The sequence below is a fragment of the Amphibalanus amphitrite genome, unplaced genomic scaffold (assembly GCF_019059575.1).
Source record: "Amphibalanus amphitrite isolate SeventyFive unplaced genomic scaffold, NRLGWU_Aamphi_draft 000023F_arrow, whole genome shotgun sequence".
In the NCBI taxonomy this organism is placed as follows: domain Eukaryota; kingdom Metazoa; phylum Arthropoda; class Thecostraca; order Balanomorpha; family Balanidae; genus Amphibalanus; species Amphibalanus amphitrite.
In genome coordinates, this window is record NW_024881519.1 from 49,721 (window position 1) to 67,155 (window position 17,435).

The 17,435-nt window shown below is 47.8% G+C and overlaps 1 protein-coding gene across 1 annotated transcript in view; it reads right to left on the bottom strand.

Moving 5' to 3' along the window:
- LOC122392433 (piwi-like protein Siwi) overlaps window positions 1-17,435 on the bottom strand; it is a 107,148-nt gene that overhangs the window by 45,755 nt on the left and 43,958 nt on the right. The window contains exons 4-5 of the mRNA XM_043387261.1: window positions 12,198-12,412; window positions 3,441-3,744 (exon numbers count right to left, since the gene is read on the bottom strand). Coding sequence (XP_043243196.1) covers window positions 3,441-3,744; window positions 12,198-12,412 — 519 coding nt within the window. The remainder of the gene's footprint in view (window positions 1-3,440; window positions 3,745-12,197; window positions 12,413-17,435) is intronic.

Sequence of the window (17,435 nt, forward strand, 5' to 3'; positions counted from 1 at the left end):
CGCAGGGGCGGATCCAAGGGGGGGGTCACATGGGTCATGGCCCCCCCCTTGAGGCCCGGGGGCCCAAAGACCTGCCAGGGGCACCACCGGCCTATCAGGGGTATCACAGTCCCGACAGGGGCACCACAGGACCGCCAGGGGCACCACAGGCCTAGCAGGGACACCACGGGCCTGGTGCCCCTGGGCCCTGACAGGACTGTAACGCCCCTGACAAGCCTGAAGTGTCCCCGGCAGGCACGTGGTGCCCCTGACAGGCCTGAGGCGCCCCTGCAAGGCCGGTGGTGCCCCTGGCAGGCCTGTGGTGTCTATGGCAGGCCTGTGGTGCCCTTGCTAGGCCTCTGGTGCCCCTGACAGCTTGTAATGCCCCTGGAAGGACTGTGGTGCCCCTGGGCCCTGACAAGCCTGAGGTGCCCCTGACAGGCCAGTGGTGCCCTTGCTAGGCCTGTGGTGCCCCTGGCAGGCCTCTGGTGCCCCTGACAGGCTTGCGGTGCCCTTGGAAGGACTGTGGTGTCCCTGGGCCCTGACAAGCCTGAGGTGCCCCTGACAGGCCCGTGGTGCCCTTGTTAGGCCTGTGGTGCCCCTGGCAGGCCTCTGGTGCCCTTGCTAGGCCGCTGGTGCCCCTGGCAGACCTCTGGTGCCCTTGCTAGGCCGCTGGTACCCCTGCGCCCGGAGAGGACTGGTGCCCCTGAAAAGTCTGAAGTGCTCCTCGGCAGGCCCGTGGTGCCCCTGACAGGCCCAAGGTGCCCCTGCGAGGCCGTTGGTGCCCCTAGCAGACCTCTGGTGCCCCTGGCAGGTCTGTGGTGCCCCTGGCAGGTCTGTGGCGCCCCTGGCAGACCTGTGTTGACTGGTGCCCCTGCTAGGTCGCTGGTGCCCCTCACAGACCTGTGGTGCCCCTGGGCCTTGATAAGCCTGAGATGCCTGGCTATGACAGGCTCGTGGTGCCCCTGATAGACCAGTGGTGCCCTTGCTAGGCCTGCAGTGCCCCTGGCAGGCCTCTGGTGCCCCTGCTACCCCTGCGCCCGGAGAGGACTATGGTGCCCCTGAAAAGCCTGAAGTGCCTCTCGACAGGCCCGTGGTGCCCCTGGGCCTTGACAGGCCCAAGTTACCCCTGCGAGGTCGGTGGTGCTCCTGGCAGACCTCTGGTGCCCCTGGCAGGTCTGTGGTGCCCCTGGCAGGCCTGTGTTGACTGGTGCCCCTGCTAGGCCGCTGGTGCCCCTCACAGGCCTGCGGTGCCCCTGGAAGGACTGTGGTGCCCCTGCCCCTAGGGGTGCTCATGGGCCCAACAGGCCCGTTGTGCCCCAGACAGGCCTGTCGTGTATACTTGCTAGACCTGCGGTGCCCCTGCTTCCTGGCAGGCCTGTGGTGCCCTTGGCGGGCCTGTGGCGCCCCTACAAGACCGTAGGTGCCCCTGGCAGGTTTGTGGTGTCCCTGGAAGGACTTTGGTGCCCCTGACAAGCCTGAAGTGTCAAGGACATACCCTTTAGACGCCAGGGTCAAGTTCGTCGGACTGACAACGATTTGCTTACCTGATAACGTTCCTGGTAACTGGTAAGTACTCATTACTCAGCGTCCACAACATATATACACATAGCACATTCATATATACTTGCTTACAATTGGTAAATGTGGTTGTGGCTAAGAGTTAAGATACTGACAAAAAAAAAATAAAAAGAAAAAAAACTGAAAATGGGGGCACCACCAAAATGAAGTGGACGAAATCCGTTGAGTTTTTAATTTTGGGTATAGGTAGGGGCACCACTTCGATTCATGACCCTCCCCTTGGAGTTTTCCTGGATCCGCCCCTGCTCTGACGTCATTTCCGGCCAACCTATGGTAGCTACGAAGTTCTTTTTTTGACACAAGGTGTCAAATTGATGCAGACGAAGGTACTGAAAGTTTAGCGTCGATACGTCAAGCGATTTGGAAGGTATTGCAGAAAAACGGGAGGGGGCTATGAATAGCCCCCCCCCCCAGTGAAGTGGGTTATGACGTCACTTAAAAGTTCATTTGCGTTATGGTCAAGATTACTTTACTCCTCCGTTATGGTAGCGCTGCGGAGTTTCCCTTGCATTCCGGATATGATATCAAACATTGTCGACAAAAGTTGCTAACAAGTTACCATTATGGCTGCCCTTATTCCAATGGTTCAAGTGAAACGATTGATTCAAGAAGCAATCGTCCATTGAAATGACGTCATGCAATACAAATCTTTATCTTTTTATCCTGGTGGCTGAGTAGACTGAACATATGACAAGTCACTCTGAATCGATTCAAGAAAGGCATGACTCACGTTTCCTTGAATCGGTTCATTTCTTTTTTACTTAAACTGCCTGCACATATACGACTCGACTCGACTCAAACTCATTCTGAGGCCTCTTGCACCAAACTACCTACCTAGGTAAATTCCGATTTTACCTAGATTCTCTTGCACCAAACTACCCACCAAAAAACGCTACCGTGAATATTTACCTAGAAATTCTACCCAGCGGCATCGGAACTTACCAGTTGTTAAACTCCGACCGGCTGTTTTCCTCTTGCACCGAAAGCCGGAAAGAAGTAATCGCGGAGGACTTTTTGACGATTTGACGGTAAACTCGACTTCGAAAATAACTAGCAAAAGCTTAGGTAAAATGATTCAATTAGTAACAATAGGCACAATACATGATAATCCACGGGTACTTTAATGTAAATTAGGCATTACAAAATGTTTAGACAATGGTAAATCAATGTTTTATGAGTGAATAATAATATAATTGACCACACGCTCCATCAGTACACTGAGGTGCTTCTCCGTATCAAGGCGATAAACCTCCGTAACAAAACAGCCTCATTAAAGACTCGCTCGTTGCCATGGAAACGAAACTTATTTGTTCAAATGATTTAATATCTAGGCAACTTTCATCTGTATTTACATAAATGAAAAATGATTTCATAATACCAAAATATATATTTATAAAAACAATATCCATTTATTAGTTTTCTTTACTTACTATTTGTTTACGCCCACGAATAATTCGTCGCCGAACAGCCAATCAAAACAAATCCTAAAAACGCTAGCTGTCAAATTCACCTAGGTAGGTAGGTAGGATGGTGCAAGAGAAGTTACCGTCGTAGGTAGTTTTACTAGGTAGGTATTTTGCCGTTTCTACCTAGCTAGGTGGTTTGGTGCAAGAGGCCTCAGCTTTTAAAGTGTTTGATTCAATTCGATTCTTGACTCGAAGAAAAATGACTGATTCTTGAATCTTGATTCGATTCCTGATTCGACTCTGAGTCGTATACAACCCTGGCTATTTCTCCATATTTTGCACTACACTTCCTCTCTCCAGTGGCCAGCGGTAAGGAAATAATAGCAGAATTGTAAGTTGGTGATACACAGCTGAAGGTTTGGCATGTGTACAGTAGCAGCTGCGGGTGGCAGCACGCGCAGCGTCGGCGCTCACCTCCTGGTAATACTTGGCCAGCGGGATCTTGGTGCCCTTGTAGTCGAACTCGGCCGCCGGCGTCTTGTCCCACATGATCTCGTCGATTTTGTACATGCGGAGATTGTGTCGGCACATGACGATGCAGCCCAGCAGCCGGCGCTCGGCGGCCGCGCGCGCGTCGCGTGGGAACTGGCGCTGGATGCTGCTCAGCTGGTTCAGCACGCTGTCCATGCGCAGCACCTTGTGCGACACGCTGACGCACATGAGCACGTTGTGCTCAAACTGGTTGACGGCCGCCCCGTATCCGGGCCATATCTCCAGCCTGGCGACACACGGCACCCCTGTCGGTGAGTTGGTGTACACAGGCACCAGGGGCCGCATTCACGTCGATCATTTTCGTAAGAATTTTCTAAAATTTTGAAAATTCTTACAAAAGTTTCTAAATTACTTCTCAAGTAATTTTCTTTATTCACGTGAGCTCCGTCGTTAAAAACTTAACCCTCGCCCGCACATGGGTGGCAACCACCCGCTGGGTGGTTGCCACCCCCCCCCCCCCCCAGTAGTTTTTCTGCTCTGCACTCAACATTTTTATAGCTAGAAGCCTGATTTTTGGTATAGCTGCTCCTCTATCCTTTCTTGATGTCCACTGAAAATTTCAAGTTTCTATGGTTTCTGGTTTCTGAGATATGACCTTGTTTTTCAGGATGACCAATTCCCAACATCTTACGTTGGCTATGGGTCTTATGAGCTTTTGACACCTTGATTTCGGCCTTTTTTGCCAGTCTTACCTCCCACTTATCATGGAACATGTTGTTCCACGATGTACAGATGTCAAGTTCAGGGTCAAGGTCAACCTAAGTCATCTAAAATAATTGCGTTTTAGGCAAGCTGAATTTACTTTTCGTGAAGTTTTTTGACTGCATTTTTCGTAAAAGCTTCTCAGATCATGATTCCATGTAACATGGACATATAAACAATCGGTGCACACATCATTATACACACAGACACACACATACATACAAACACATATCATTGACCTTGACCTAACTTGACCATGACCTAGTTTTTTGACTGCATTTTTCGTAAAAGCTTCTCAGATCATGATTCCATGTAACATGGACACATAAACAATCGGTGCACACATCATTATACACACAGACACACACATACATACAAACACATATCATTGACCTTGACCTAACTTGACCATGACCTCAGCAGCAAAAACCTGGTCGGGTAGTGTGACAAAGAGGTTCTAGCTGGCTTGGCACCAGAAAACGGCATCGTCATCGGTATGTGATAAGCAGCGCACTTGATATCCAGCGATGACCCAAACAGCAACATTTTTTAGTTTGACCTGACCTGGAAGGTCAATGACTGACCTGAGAAGGTAAAACTGGGTATCATTGGATTCGTCTCTTCCCGAAGAATCTTTTTGGTCTTACCGCGAAGCTCTACCTCTCCAACAGGAACGAAATGGCGCGGGGGGTGGTGTGGTGGCAGCCCCCCCCCCCCATGTGCGTTCTAGGATGGGAAAATTGCATGTGCGGCCGAGGGTTAAGAAGTGTCGACGTGAATACCAAATTATACTTACGAAAGAAAATCGACCTACGAAGTCGACGTGAGTACGGCCCCTAGTGTACCGAATTTGCGACGTCTAAGACTGTGCAGAGGTTCACTTATCACGTCATAGGTCAGTGACCTGACCTGACACGAAAATGCGTTTGGTGTCAAAAGATCCGGCTTGAATCAAAGGTTAGGTATTCCAAGTTTCAGCTCTCTACCGCCAGCGTGTTCGGAGCTATCGCGAAAAAAAAAACTATATGGGCCGGCGAGGGTTAAATGTTCAAGTCTTTCCTTGATTCCAATTTAACCCTTGCCGGCACAGGCCATTTTGCGTCCTTCGACGGCAGAAGGGGGGTGGGGGTGGGGGGGGGGGTGGTACGACCCCCCCTCGCGTTTGGCCCCTCATCGAGCTAGAGCTTCGCGGAAAAAACGAGCGTGTTGCCCGTCACGAGAGGAAGCCGATGATACCCAATTTTAAAGTCTTAGGTCATCGGGTGACCTTCCAGGTCAGGTCAATGACCCGAAAACCGGGAAAATCGGGACCTGTTAGAAAGTCGTAAAGTGTGGCTGTTATGTGGTTTTCCGGGGTGCTGATCACGAATATCGTGTTAGTTTTGATCAGAGATGATGTCTTGAAGCATTTAGACCAGGTCGGGTCAGGTCAGGTCAGGTCAACCAGTAGAGGTCCTGCCAGGTATTTGTAGTAGGTGTCAACCGCCTCTGACAGCCTCGTAACATGTTACGAAGGCACCAAAACTACTTTGTAAACGTTCATGTGGTTGCTTAATTCGAATTCAGCTCGAAAAAACTGACCTAGAAACATGTCAAACTCGAAAAAGTGAACCGAGGTCACCGGAGGTCACCGAAGGTCAATGACCTGACCTTCAGGTGACCTTGACACCCACCCTAATGTATGGGAGCAACATCAAATCACATGTTTGAACGCAGACATGTGCATGGATCAGAGAGCTGGATCTATGATCTCCGTGGATCTCTCGACAAAATAGAGGGGTTGGATCTAGGATCCGAGTGGATCTCTCGACATAATTCAGGGGTTGGATCTATGATCCGAATGGATCTCTCGACAAAATTTAGGGGTCGGATCTATGATCTCTGTGGATCCAGCGGGCAAAAATTTGTGGATGACCTATGATCTGTATGGATCTCACGACAACATGTAGCCAATGAAACCCTTATCCTATATAATTGTACACCTTACAGTGTGATACAATTGAGAATTGTCACTTGTGGACATGGTTAAGACCAGTTGTAATCATTAGGTATCATCATTAAATTTGAATTTAAATCAACAACATTTGTACTACATTTTAAATAAACCAAGAACATGCACATTGCTACTTTTTGTGACCAATTGTAACTTTTTCATGACAGCACTGATGACAATCTTATCAACAAGCTACAGCCACTTTAATTCAATGAACAAACAGTACAGACAGATGGAGTGGCAGCGGGGCACTGCAGATTTTCATTTTGGTCCCATTCTTTCCATGCAACGCCGGTAGGGCTAATGTTAAAATGCCAAAATCTATGGGGGGGGGGGGCACTGTACCCTGGTGCCACCTATGGACCCTGTTCCGCCACCTATGGACAGATGTTAGGAAATCAAACCTGGAAGCCAAATAGGTCAGTTTTGTTAAAAATAATCCAGCAATCCACTTCTGCCAGGTATGAAATCCCAATCCAGAATGTTCGTATGAGCTATTAGTATGTGCAACACAATTTCGCTAATACTTTCTTATAAAATTACAAGTGCAAAAATGGCATCAACTTCTTCAGATTACCTACTTTTGGCATCGTGCCAAGGCCATCGTGCCACGTGTGGTGCCATGCTGTGCTTTTGTTATGAGAGAGCCTCCCAAAAAAGACAAACGAAATTCACAGCTCACGTTTTGTTTTATTACGTCATTATCTTTTGATCAATGAAAAATCTTAATTTGACTAAAACCGTAATGATTCCAAAAGATTCCCCGTAATAGGCCCTTCAAACTAATCACGTAAGATTTTGTGATTCTTTTGAAAAGTGAATAAAATAAAGATGCAAGGCGCACACCCGGCTCAGGGCCATGTAATACCGTTTCAGCTTACGTTTACGTCATCAAATTCAACGCTACAAAGATGATATTCACAAACAATCGTATCGTAAAATTATGTGAGGCAGAAAAAATGAACATTATTTTGAATAAAACTCCAGACTTAAGAATTTCCAGTTTGATTTTTTATTTATATTCATTACACTCGAATGTGGAACGCTTAGCTCATTTTTTATTTGAAATGACGTCATGAGTTCAATTTAGGTACTGAATAATCATTTTACGGTAAATATCCAAGGCCATTACAATTGATAATTCGCTTCCCATCGCTTCCGCAGGCTGTTGAATATTTTTATACTTTTGTTTATATCTCAGTTTATTTTATCAAATATTTCTTTCAATAGATTGAAATAACTTTACCTAACCAAACCACATGTGTCAGTATCATCTTTTATTGTTTATCAATCAATTGTGTTAGCTGGAAACTGGAAAGCCTCATGGGTTGTCTAATGCAAGATTGTCTTATCATTAATATCATTATGTAGATTCTAACATGAATTGTGATGTGGTAGGTACCTAGTAATGTATTGTTCTTTAGTCATTACTTTGACTTACCTCTACGTTAATTGTTAATGCAAACTTTTCTGTTGGTATGTGAACATCTTCATGTCACTCAATTCTCTCAAGTTGTGACCGTCATGAACCCCTTTATTTTGTATTCTGTATAATGAACTAGATGCCTTTACTAATATGGCTTTTGTATAACATTGTTTGTTTCTAACCATACTTTGGTATTCATAACTTCTTATGAAAGAAAGTTGTTAACATTTTGAGCACCTATGAGCTATGATCCCAATGGATCTCACGACAAAACTGGGGAGCCAGATCTATGATCCGAGTGGATCTAGCGACAAAATTGAAGGGTCAGATCTATGATCCCAGTAGATCTCTCGACAAAATTGAGGGGTTGGATCTATGATCTGAATGGATCTCGGATCGGGATCCATGGGATCGGATCTCAGATCCATTTTTCCGGATCCAAGCACATGTCTGTTTGAACGTTTGAAACCACGAAAAGCTTGCAAACGCGCGGCTAATGCGAGCAGACATACGCCGAATCGCGATTCCGGCCAAACATGGTCTCGGAAAAGAGGTCACAGGTCAAAGGTCATTTGGGTCAGGGTCATGAAATTTTCAGGGTAGGTGTAAAATTGATCAATGCGAGGGTACTGAAAGTTTCGTCGCGATCGGCCGCTTTTTACGCGAGTTATTCGCGAAAAACCTTAGGGGGGGTTGCATCACCCCCCCCCTGTGCCGGCGAGGGTTAAGCAATTAGTCGCAGCGTGAATCCTTTATCCTAAACACGTGCGGTCTGAGACTCTAAGCACGGCCACCCCGGTCGACCACAGGCTGCAGCCAATTGGTCAGTTTGGATCAGTAAGTGAACCTGCATATTTGTTTTTTTTTTTGCCAAAGAATTGAGATTGTGCCTGTCGATCAACGTATATTTTACCGTTTCGAGGTCGCATGGATGCGTATTTTGAGAATAAAATGTCTGCAGCCCGAGCTCGTTTCATATCTCGTGCTAAATATTCAACAAGATCAAGGTTTGTTGATAAAAAAAACACCGGGCTGCAAATTGCATTAAATGGATTTTATGAAAAATCAGCGAAAATTGGCTCTTATACTCGTGTTTTGCAACACCTAGTAAATCATACATGAACATGCCGAAACATTTTAGACTGACGCCCCTGTCATTAGCTGACAATGGCGCCCCTCTCAAGGGAAAAGTCACCCCCTCCAGCACCGTGCTCCCCCTTTCGCTGATTTCTGGCTACGCCACTGGTGATACCGATGACCATCTGAACGCGTGTGAGCTAACGATGCTGAAGTGACCTCCAGGCTTTAAAACTGGATGTGAGTATCGATCATGGACGACATTAAACAACGTACATTTGACATTTTCCACTGCATGCGACAAATTCTCTATTTATGGGTTTGAGGTCCAAAATCTATGATAGCTTGCTGTGAAATCAACATCCCTCCCCCCCAAAAAAAAAACTCGGAATTCGTCCACTTTATTTTGAATGGATCCTATCACATTTTCAACAACAACAAAAAACTATAAAATGGAAAAGTCGCCCATGGGGGAGGGGGGCAGCCTCCATCGCCCAGCTGGAATCCGCCCCTGCCTGTCAGTCCGTCTGTGTTCTAGTGCCAGCCGCCCGATCGAGGTGTCACCCCCATTGAGGTGACAGCCGCGCCAGGCCCCCCCCCCCCGCCCGTCAGTGTGGCCAAACGCCAGATTAGCGCGAATTTAATCAAAAAACGAATTTTGGAATTTTGACTTTTTATACCTATCAGTTGATAGGAAATTGTCTAAAGTGTGTCAATATCACAATACTTTGGTTCAATGTCTTCCTTTCGGTGTCCAAAAAGCTAGCTAAAGTGGACATACGCAATGCCGGTCCCGGCTGTGGTGAACTCGTCGAAAACCCGCGTCACGTTTACAACACATTTTGGCGTAATTGTCGGAAATGTTCGGAAATAGTTGGAGTGGCATATGACTACTGAGCCTATATTTGATAGTATACCCGAATTCTATAGGTATCCTTGGACTAACCGATGAGTTATGCTCATTTTAAAATTACCTTTACAGACATCCCCTGAAAACACTGTCCACCGTAAAAACGTAGAGATATAAGAAAATGGCCAAAAAAACTCCACGCCAAATCTACCATGAGAAGATTCGCCACACTTTTCTGGACATGATCCATTCAACAAACCCTGCCCCAACCTGCCCCCCAGCCTTTGGCTCAGCTTTGAACGTATCGGGTTGGGCCCACCCGGGGAGGTCCGGCTACAGGGTGGGCGCGGCGGCGGCTCCGTAACGTTACGTGGATGGCTCAACCGCTGTATTTCTGACTTCTTATAGAATACGGTCGCCGATGAATAAATCTTGGCAATTTGTTAACCCTCGCTCATACAGGAGGTGAGGTTGGGGGTCGAACGGACCCCTCTCGGTTTTTCGCAAAAAGCTCGCGTAAAAAGCGGCCGATCGCGACGAAATTTCTAGTACCCTCGAGTTTATCCATTTTACACCTACCCTTTAAATTTCACGACCCTGCCCCCAATGACCTTTGACCTGTGACCTATTTCTCGAGACCATGTTTGGCCGGAATCGCGATTCGGCGTATGTTTGCTTGCATTAGCCGCGCGTTTGCAGTCTTTTCGTGGTTTCAAGCGTCTAGACTCTAGACATGTGATATTATGATATGAGTCCCATACATTATGGTCGGTGTCAAGATCACTTGAAGGTCAGGTCAGATCAATGACCTTTGATGACCTCGGTTCACCTGTTTTAGTTTTACATGCTTCCAGGCTAGTTTTTGGAGCTGATTTCGAATTTAGTAACCATTTGAACCTGACCTATATACGGCCTTGATTTGAACATTTAAGAAGTTTTGGTGCCTTCGTAACATGCAACGAAGCTGTCAGTGGCGGTTGACACCTACTAATTATGAATACCCGGCAGGACGCCTACTGGTTGGCCTGACCTGACCTGACCAGACATACGTTCGCGGCTAGCAAAACACCAATACGGGCGAGGGTTAATGTCATGAAGGTGCTTATGGTGCAAGTCTTTGTTTTTACTCCCCTTGCTGAGGTTCAGTCCTATCGGTGCGTGTATTTCAGCAACTGTCTACCGATTCATGTGCTTCACCAGGAACTTTCACACAGAAACATAATTATATGCTGATCTTTTTTTCAAGCAAACTTTAGACAATCATAAGAATTTACCAGAGAAATGATGGGAATTTCGTAAACGATTCCTCTTCCTAGCATGCCCATCATTACTGGGACCCACAATTTTATGCCTCTTATTTGCGGTTAAATTCCAGGATTTCGTAATCAGAGTCGGAGTCGTTCGGAGTCAACAGTTCTGACCCCAGTCAGAGTCGGAATCGGAGTCGATTTTGGAATCCGGACAAAGACTCGTAGTCTGAGTCACCGAAAATCCATCGACTGCGTGGACTTGCCATGGCTGCGGAGTCAGAGTCCAAGTCGATCGTAGTCGACAGTTTTGCTCGGAGTCAGAGTTGAAATAGCCTTTTGAAAGCCGTAGTCACAGTCGGAGTAACTCCATCGACTTCACAGCCCTGGCCTGGTAAGCACATCACCCGTCGTAAGCTAGTTCTCATTACTTTTAGAGGCGGAACTATGCCATAATATGTCAGCAAGCATTCATAATGCATCGTAAAAGGTCTCACGGTTTAAATGTCAATTTTGAAACCAGGGAACCATTTTCAACGGATCCGAGCAGCGCTGGGATTAAATTCGCGCTAAACTGGTGTTTGGCCACACTGTGCGCCGGTCAGTCTGCTCCCACCCGTCAGCGCGGACCCGGTGGTAGCCAGTCTCGCCAGCCTACTCGTGTCTCGTCGCGCTCGCAGTAGTCTGATGGGACTCGTCGTCACGCTCGCTATGTAGCCACGTCCGTAGTCTGATGGGACTCGTCGTCACGCTCGCCTTCTAGTGCCCAGTCAGTTGTTAACTCGCACGTACCGTTTTCGTTCAGAACTTTGCCGCTCGTGACAATACAACTGTGCCAGGACTTGACCTTTCCATCACGCCGCGACGTTGCACTCACGCTCTAACACACGCTCAGCTGCTAACTACTATCAGGTCAGCCAGCGCAAGGAAGCCCAACAATTTAGGCCAGCACTTATTTATGATTGCATTGCAAGTAGATAAATTGCTTAATGGCGTACATTTCAGTGAAAACACTGTCAATATGCACTGTTAACCATCATCATTAGTCCGACGATTCAATTCGGGCATCCAGATCCACCTCTTCACAATGGTTAGATATATTGGACAGGTATGTATGCTAACAAATATTTATAGGTGCGGAAATGTACTAAAGAGCAAGTAGCCTACGAATATATTCAAGGTGTCTGATGTAATTGTAATTTATACGCCTATCTGAATAATTGTAATTTATATGAAATTGTATTCGTAGGCTACTTGCTCTTTATTACATTTCCACACCTATAAATATTTGTTAGCATTTTATTTTTCACCAGTTTTAGCACCAAATATACAATTTGTGGTTAGCGGCCCTCAAAGACTTTGTTTGCCAATGTGACTAACTTACTGTCCACGGTCGGCCGACTGAGCCTGTTTCATGTCGAAGAACTCCCTGTCCTGTTTGCGCAGTTTGGTGTAGCCGATCAGACTCATGCACTGGTTGGTGATGATATTGAAGATGTTGATGAATTGATGATCCATCGGCGGCACCTCGTGAGTGAACTTGATGAGAATTCGCACCTTCGATCCGTCAGACTCCTTCACGCTGAGCAGCTCCAGCTCCTGTACAAGGCGAAACAGACACGTGAGCCCAGCATGGTTCATCGAGAACGCTCACCATCGCTCGACGATAACCTCGAAGAAAATATACCACTTCAATCAAGTAGCTTTTCTGGCTAGTTTTAAGATTTTTCTTTTGCTTAAAATTATCAGAAAAGAAAACGATAGAAAAGGAATATTTAAATTGTTTTCATGCATGAGGAACCATATTCCGTCTTTGGTAGAGACTAGGTTTGGAGCGCACAGTAGGCGATTTCGCTATCCTAGCACTTCATGAGATATATCTAAGTTAGACTCAAAACCAGTCATCTTTAAACCCCTTATTTTGTGCCTAGTTTCATTGCGCTTCAACTGATATAAGTGTTTGCATCAGAAGTAATTGGGTTTTCTTTGAAACGTGCAAGAGAGCGAGCAATACCTTTTCCCCATAGGCTTAATACAGGACAGAAGAGGCTTAGCGAAAACATATACAGTATTGTCTGTGTTGTAACTCAACTACACCTTTTTAGGCTCAAGTTCGAATAAGTCAAGTTCAAATTCGAATAAGTCAAATTCATATTGGAACATACCAAATGCAAAATCGAATACCTCAAGCTCAAATTGAGATTTGCCAATATCAAATTGGAAGAAGTCAAACGCAATTTCGACTTACTCAAGATCAAATTCGAATACGTCAAATTCAAATTAGAATAAGACTAATTCAATTTCATCGCAGCAACCATACCGTAAATAAGTGGAATTCTTATTATGCTATTATACTAGCATTATTATTATTATATTATGCTATTATTATTACGATATGCTAATGGCCATCCGCCCTCGATCGAATTTGGCTGTCGACTCCCTTCTCGCCCCGTCTCGGTTCGATAAAAGACTGTGCGTCATATACTCGGTTAAGTAAAAGTTTGAAAAATGGAACACTGGCAGATATTGATACTCTGCAACTGTTATTTTTGTTGTTGTGTGGTTTTTCAAGTGAAGGTATGTTTAGAATTGTTCTGCCTATTTGTTAACCCGGCAGTTGCTGGGGTATTTCGCCACCCACCGTTTGCTGGGGGGGGGGGGGGGCGTTAAACGCCCCCAGCCGATAACTCGAGAACCAATAGGCGCAGCGAAACGCACGAGGCGGCAAACGAAAGAACGCGACGAGACGCTTTAGATGAGTGCTTTAAAGTTGAATTTTGAGGTCACAGGTCGGGTCAAGGTCAGGTCAAACACCTGAAATCGGGCTTTCGGTAGCATGGACTTCAGGACTTCGCAATGAGCGCCTCTCGTCATAAACTCCGTCAAAACGGTGCACAATTCATCATATAAGGCCTACAAGAGTGTCAGCCCCATGTAGGGGTCAGTCAAGCATAGGTCAGGGTCAAGGTCAGGTCAACCGGGTAGGCACATATCCACGAAAATCAAAACTGATATTCGCAGTCTGTGACACATGTTTTATGGGTAATTTGGGGCGTAGAACACGATGGTGACATTCATTTTATCATATGTGTACGTGTTTGGCTCAAAAAGTTCAATTTAAGAAATGTATGTGTAGGCGCTGCTCGTACGTCTGCTCGACTCAGCTGCTCGGTGCGCGGTTAGGTCGACAGTAGCGCCCCCCGTGGCCCTCCTGCTTGCGTAGCTCGGCAATAGATGGCACCGCCGGCTAGTGGCAGTACATGTGTATGTGTGTCAGTATTAGCGCAGTATAGTGATGGCAGTATTGAACTCTCGGTTGGCGTTTGTTTTTTGATTGTCGTCATTGGCTTAAGATATCTCGGCATATTATGTGTCGTGACCCTCATTATGATATGTGGCGATTTGGTATACCTGTCTTTCGGTTTCTATTGGCATTTTTATTCATTGGCGATTAGAGGTGATGTAGTCGTGGTACGCTTAGTGATGTTCATTTCGGTTTCTGCGTTGAGTTGGACGTGTGGCGCGGCGTGCCCTGTAAGTGAAATGGTTCGTATGGATAAAATTGTATGCCATGATTGTAACGTTTCGCATAATTTCCATTAATTACCGTTTTGCTGGTTTTTACGTGGTCAGCTCTGTTACAGTTTGGCTCTTACCTGTACCATTTAGACGGATTTGTTTCGTTTCTTTGTCACTGTTACGCCACATTTGTAAATGGGGTGTCGCATGCAGGTTGCGCCCGGTTTTTGGTGCGAATCATCCGTGGCGCCTGCTTCTGTTGGTGGCGCCGGTTGGTGCGGCGCTCGACGTACTGGTGGCGCCGTTGGTGAGGCGTTCGGCGCGCTGGTGGCGCCTGCCTGGTGTGGCGCCCGACGCCTCGACAGCGCCTGTTTGGTGTGGCGCGCCCGGCCACGTACTTTGGCGCCTGGTTTTGGTGGCGCTCGAGCACTGTGCTCACTTTGGCTGCCGTCTACATCCTGCCGAGAGTCACTCCGATGGTGAGGATATGATTATTGTTTTGGCGTAAGTGTGTGGGCATAAGTACGAGATTTGACTTAAGTGTAATAATGTGAGATAGCACCTCGTATAGCTATGTTTCTGTCCCTCACGCCTATGTTCAACTGTGGTATGTGTTATATTTGTTTGTGTGTCTTTGGCAGAAACCGTGCTCATGCACATGCGCTGTTACAATACAGCGTGGTAATCATCTGGCCTTTTTGGCGGAGCGGAGCAGACGGCGGCTACAGTTTCATCGGACTCTTCTCTCCCTGCACTCCTGCTTGACGAGGAGCTGCTGCGGAGTTCGTCAGACTGACTCGTCCAGTGAGGTTTCATCTGGCGTCTGCATACATGAGGTACTGGGGCCCACATTCGGTCAGGGAGATTGGAGGTGTCATCACCTGGTGCCTTGTGATGCCTTCTAGTTTGATGGTCCTAGCAGTGTTTGCTGGGCAGTAAGAATCGCAGTGACATCTGGTGCCAGTAGCTACAGTTTGGTGTGATGCAGACAGCTTGGGGTATTGGGATTGGGAGGTGTGACACATGGTTGGCTATGGTGGAAGCTGAGGTTCATTGTGTGTGCTGCTAAGTGTGTGAGATTGTTGATATTTTGGGTTCTGATGTATCCTGCTTTGGTTGGTTGTTATTGTTATGTATGTCAGGCATCTGTTTAGCTTAAGTCTTGCAGAGAGTTATTGGTGGTGACATAGGCTATCATCTGCAGGTAGGTAGGTCTTGGTATTATCTGATATGGCTTCTCGAGATGATATAAGTAATTATAGGGCCTCTGAGCTGCAGCGCTTGCTAGAAGAGCGTGGACTAGATACATCGGGCAAGAAAGTAGAGTTAGTTGATAGGTTGTGGGCGGCAATGGAGGAGGAGCGGGAGAGTAGTAAGGTAGCAGTAAGTGAGGGAGTTAGTGCTCCAGAGGAGCGTGCTGTGCTGCAGGGTCAATTGAGATTTTTGAAAGAGAGAAGTATGCTAGATGAGGAGGAGGCCCGTATAGAACAGATGCAAAGAAAGATAAAGGCTAGGCGAGAGCAGTTAGTTCTAGAACAGAAACTTGCTGCCATGGGACATGATGTCACTGAGGATGTTAGGATTCGAACGGGGCATAGTGACATCTCTACTGCACTGACAGAGCAGGTGCAGCGGTCACTGCTGCCTCCTGCAGCTTTGACTCCCTTCCGTGGTGAGATCTCAGAATATCGACTTTTCATTCAGGCCTTTGAGTCCCGTGTAGCGGCCAGGACCGGGGATCAATCGGAGTTATTATATTATCTCGAGCAATATACCCAAGGGAAGCCCAGGGAGATCGTGCGCAGCTGCCTCTATCTCGGCGATCAGGGCTATGCTGAGGCCCGGCGTTTGCTGGAGGTGCGGTACGGTAATCGGCATCTGCTCATAGAGACCTTCTCGGATAAGCTCAGAGACTGGCCCAAGGTAGCTGAAGGGGATGTTGAAGGGCTGGACAGGCTGGTGCTGTTACTGACAGAGATCCAGCATGCCATGGCTGGCCTCCCAAAGGGGGAGCTGGACCACCCGCGAACCCTGAGGGATGTTGTACGAAAGTTGCCTGGGTACTTGCAGGATCGGTGGCTCAGGGAGGTCGACAGGGTGATGGACGGACCAGAGGGCCGGATGGTGGAACTTAAGGACCTGGTGGATTTTCTGGCAGCTGAGGTCAGGGTAAAGAGTAATGCGGTCTTCGGATCGCTGCGGTCTGGACCGCGGGCGTCTGGCGGCGTGAGTCGCGTCGATCCTCATCGCGCGCGCGTGAGTGCTGTTAACGCTCGGCCGCTGCCGTCGTCAGCGGGCCGGCGCTGCGAGTTCTGTGATGGCAATCACTTCATTGGGGACTGTGATCAGCTGATGTGGCAGACCTGGGACCGTAGAAAGGGGGTTGTGTCTGATCACAGGCTCTGCTTTGGGTGCCTGAGAAAGGGACACGTGGCGAGGTTTTGTCGCTCGCGGCTGAAGTGTAGCGTCTGTGGTGCACGGCACCCTACTGTGCTGCACAGGACGTTCTCATCGGCGCCACCTGGTGCGGGTTCTTCCCCAGGATCTCGTGCTGTTCAGGTTCCGTCTGGTGGGAGCCATGTGCCGCCTGGCAGCGCTCAGGTGCCCGGCCGGGTGAATCAGTCACCTACCGAGGCGATCCGTGCGGTACCGGGGGGAGGTCGCACATCTGTTCGTGGTGTGCCGGGCCCGAGTCAGCCGGTGCAGGATGGTGCTGGTGCCGGTGGGGGTCCTGTGGGTACCCGTACGGTTCAATCGCTCGGTGGAGGTGGAGCATCCATGGTCAGTGCACGCGTGGATGTCACTGATGATGTACGTACTTACATGCCGATAGTCCCGGTTCGGCTAAGGTCGAGCACGGGCAAGGAGATTGTAACGAATGCCTTCCTGGACCAAGGCAGTTCTACCTCCTTCATTACTGATCAAACCATAACTCGATTGGGGGTAGAGAAACGGCCGACGACGATTCGCATAGATACGGTGACGGATTCAAGGCAGGAGTTGGACTCCGGCCTCGTTGAAGGCGTAGAGGTCGCGCCTCTCGTTGGCGATCAGTACCGTTGTCTACCGCCCTTATTCTCACTGGCCAACATACCAGTCACGT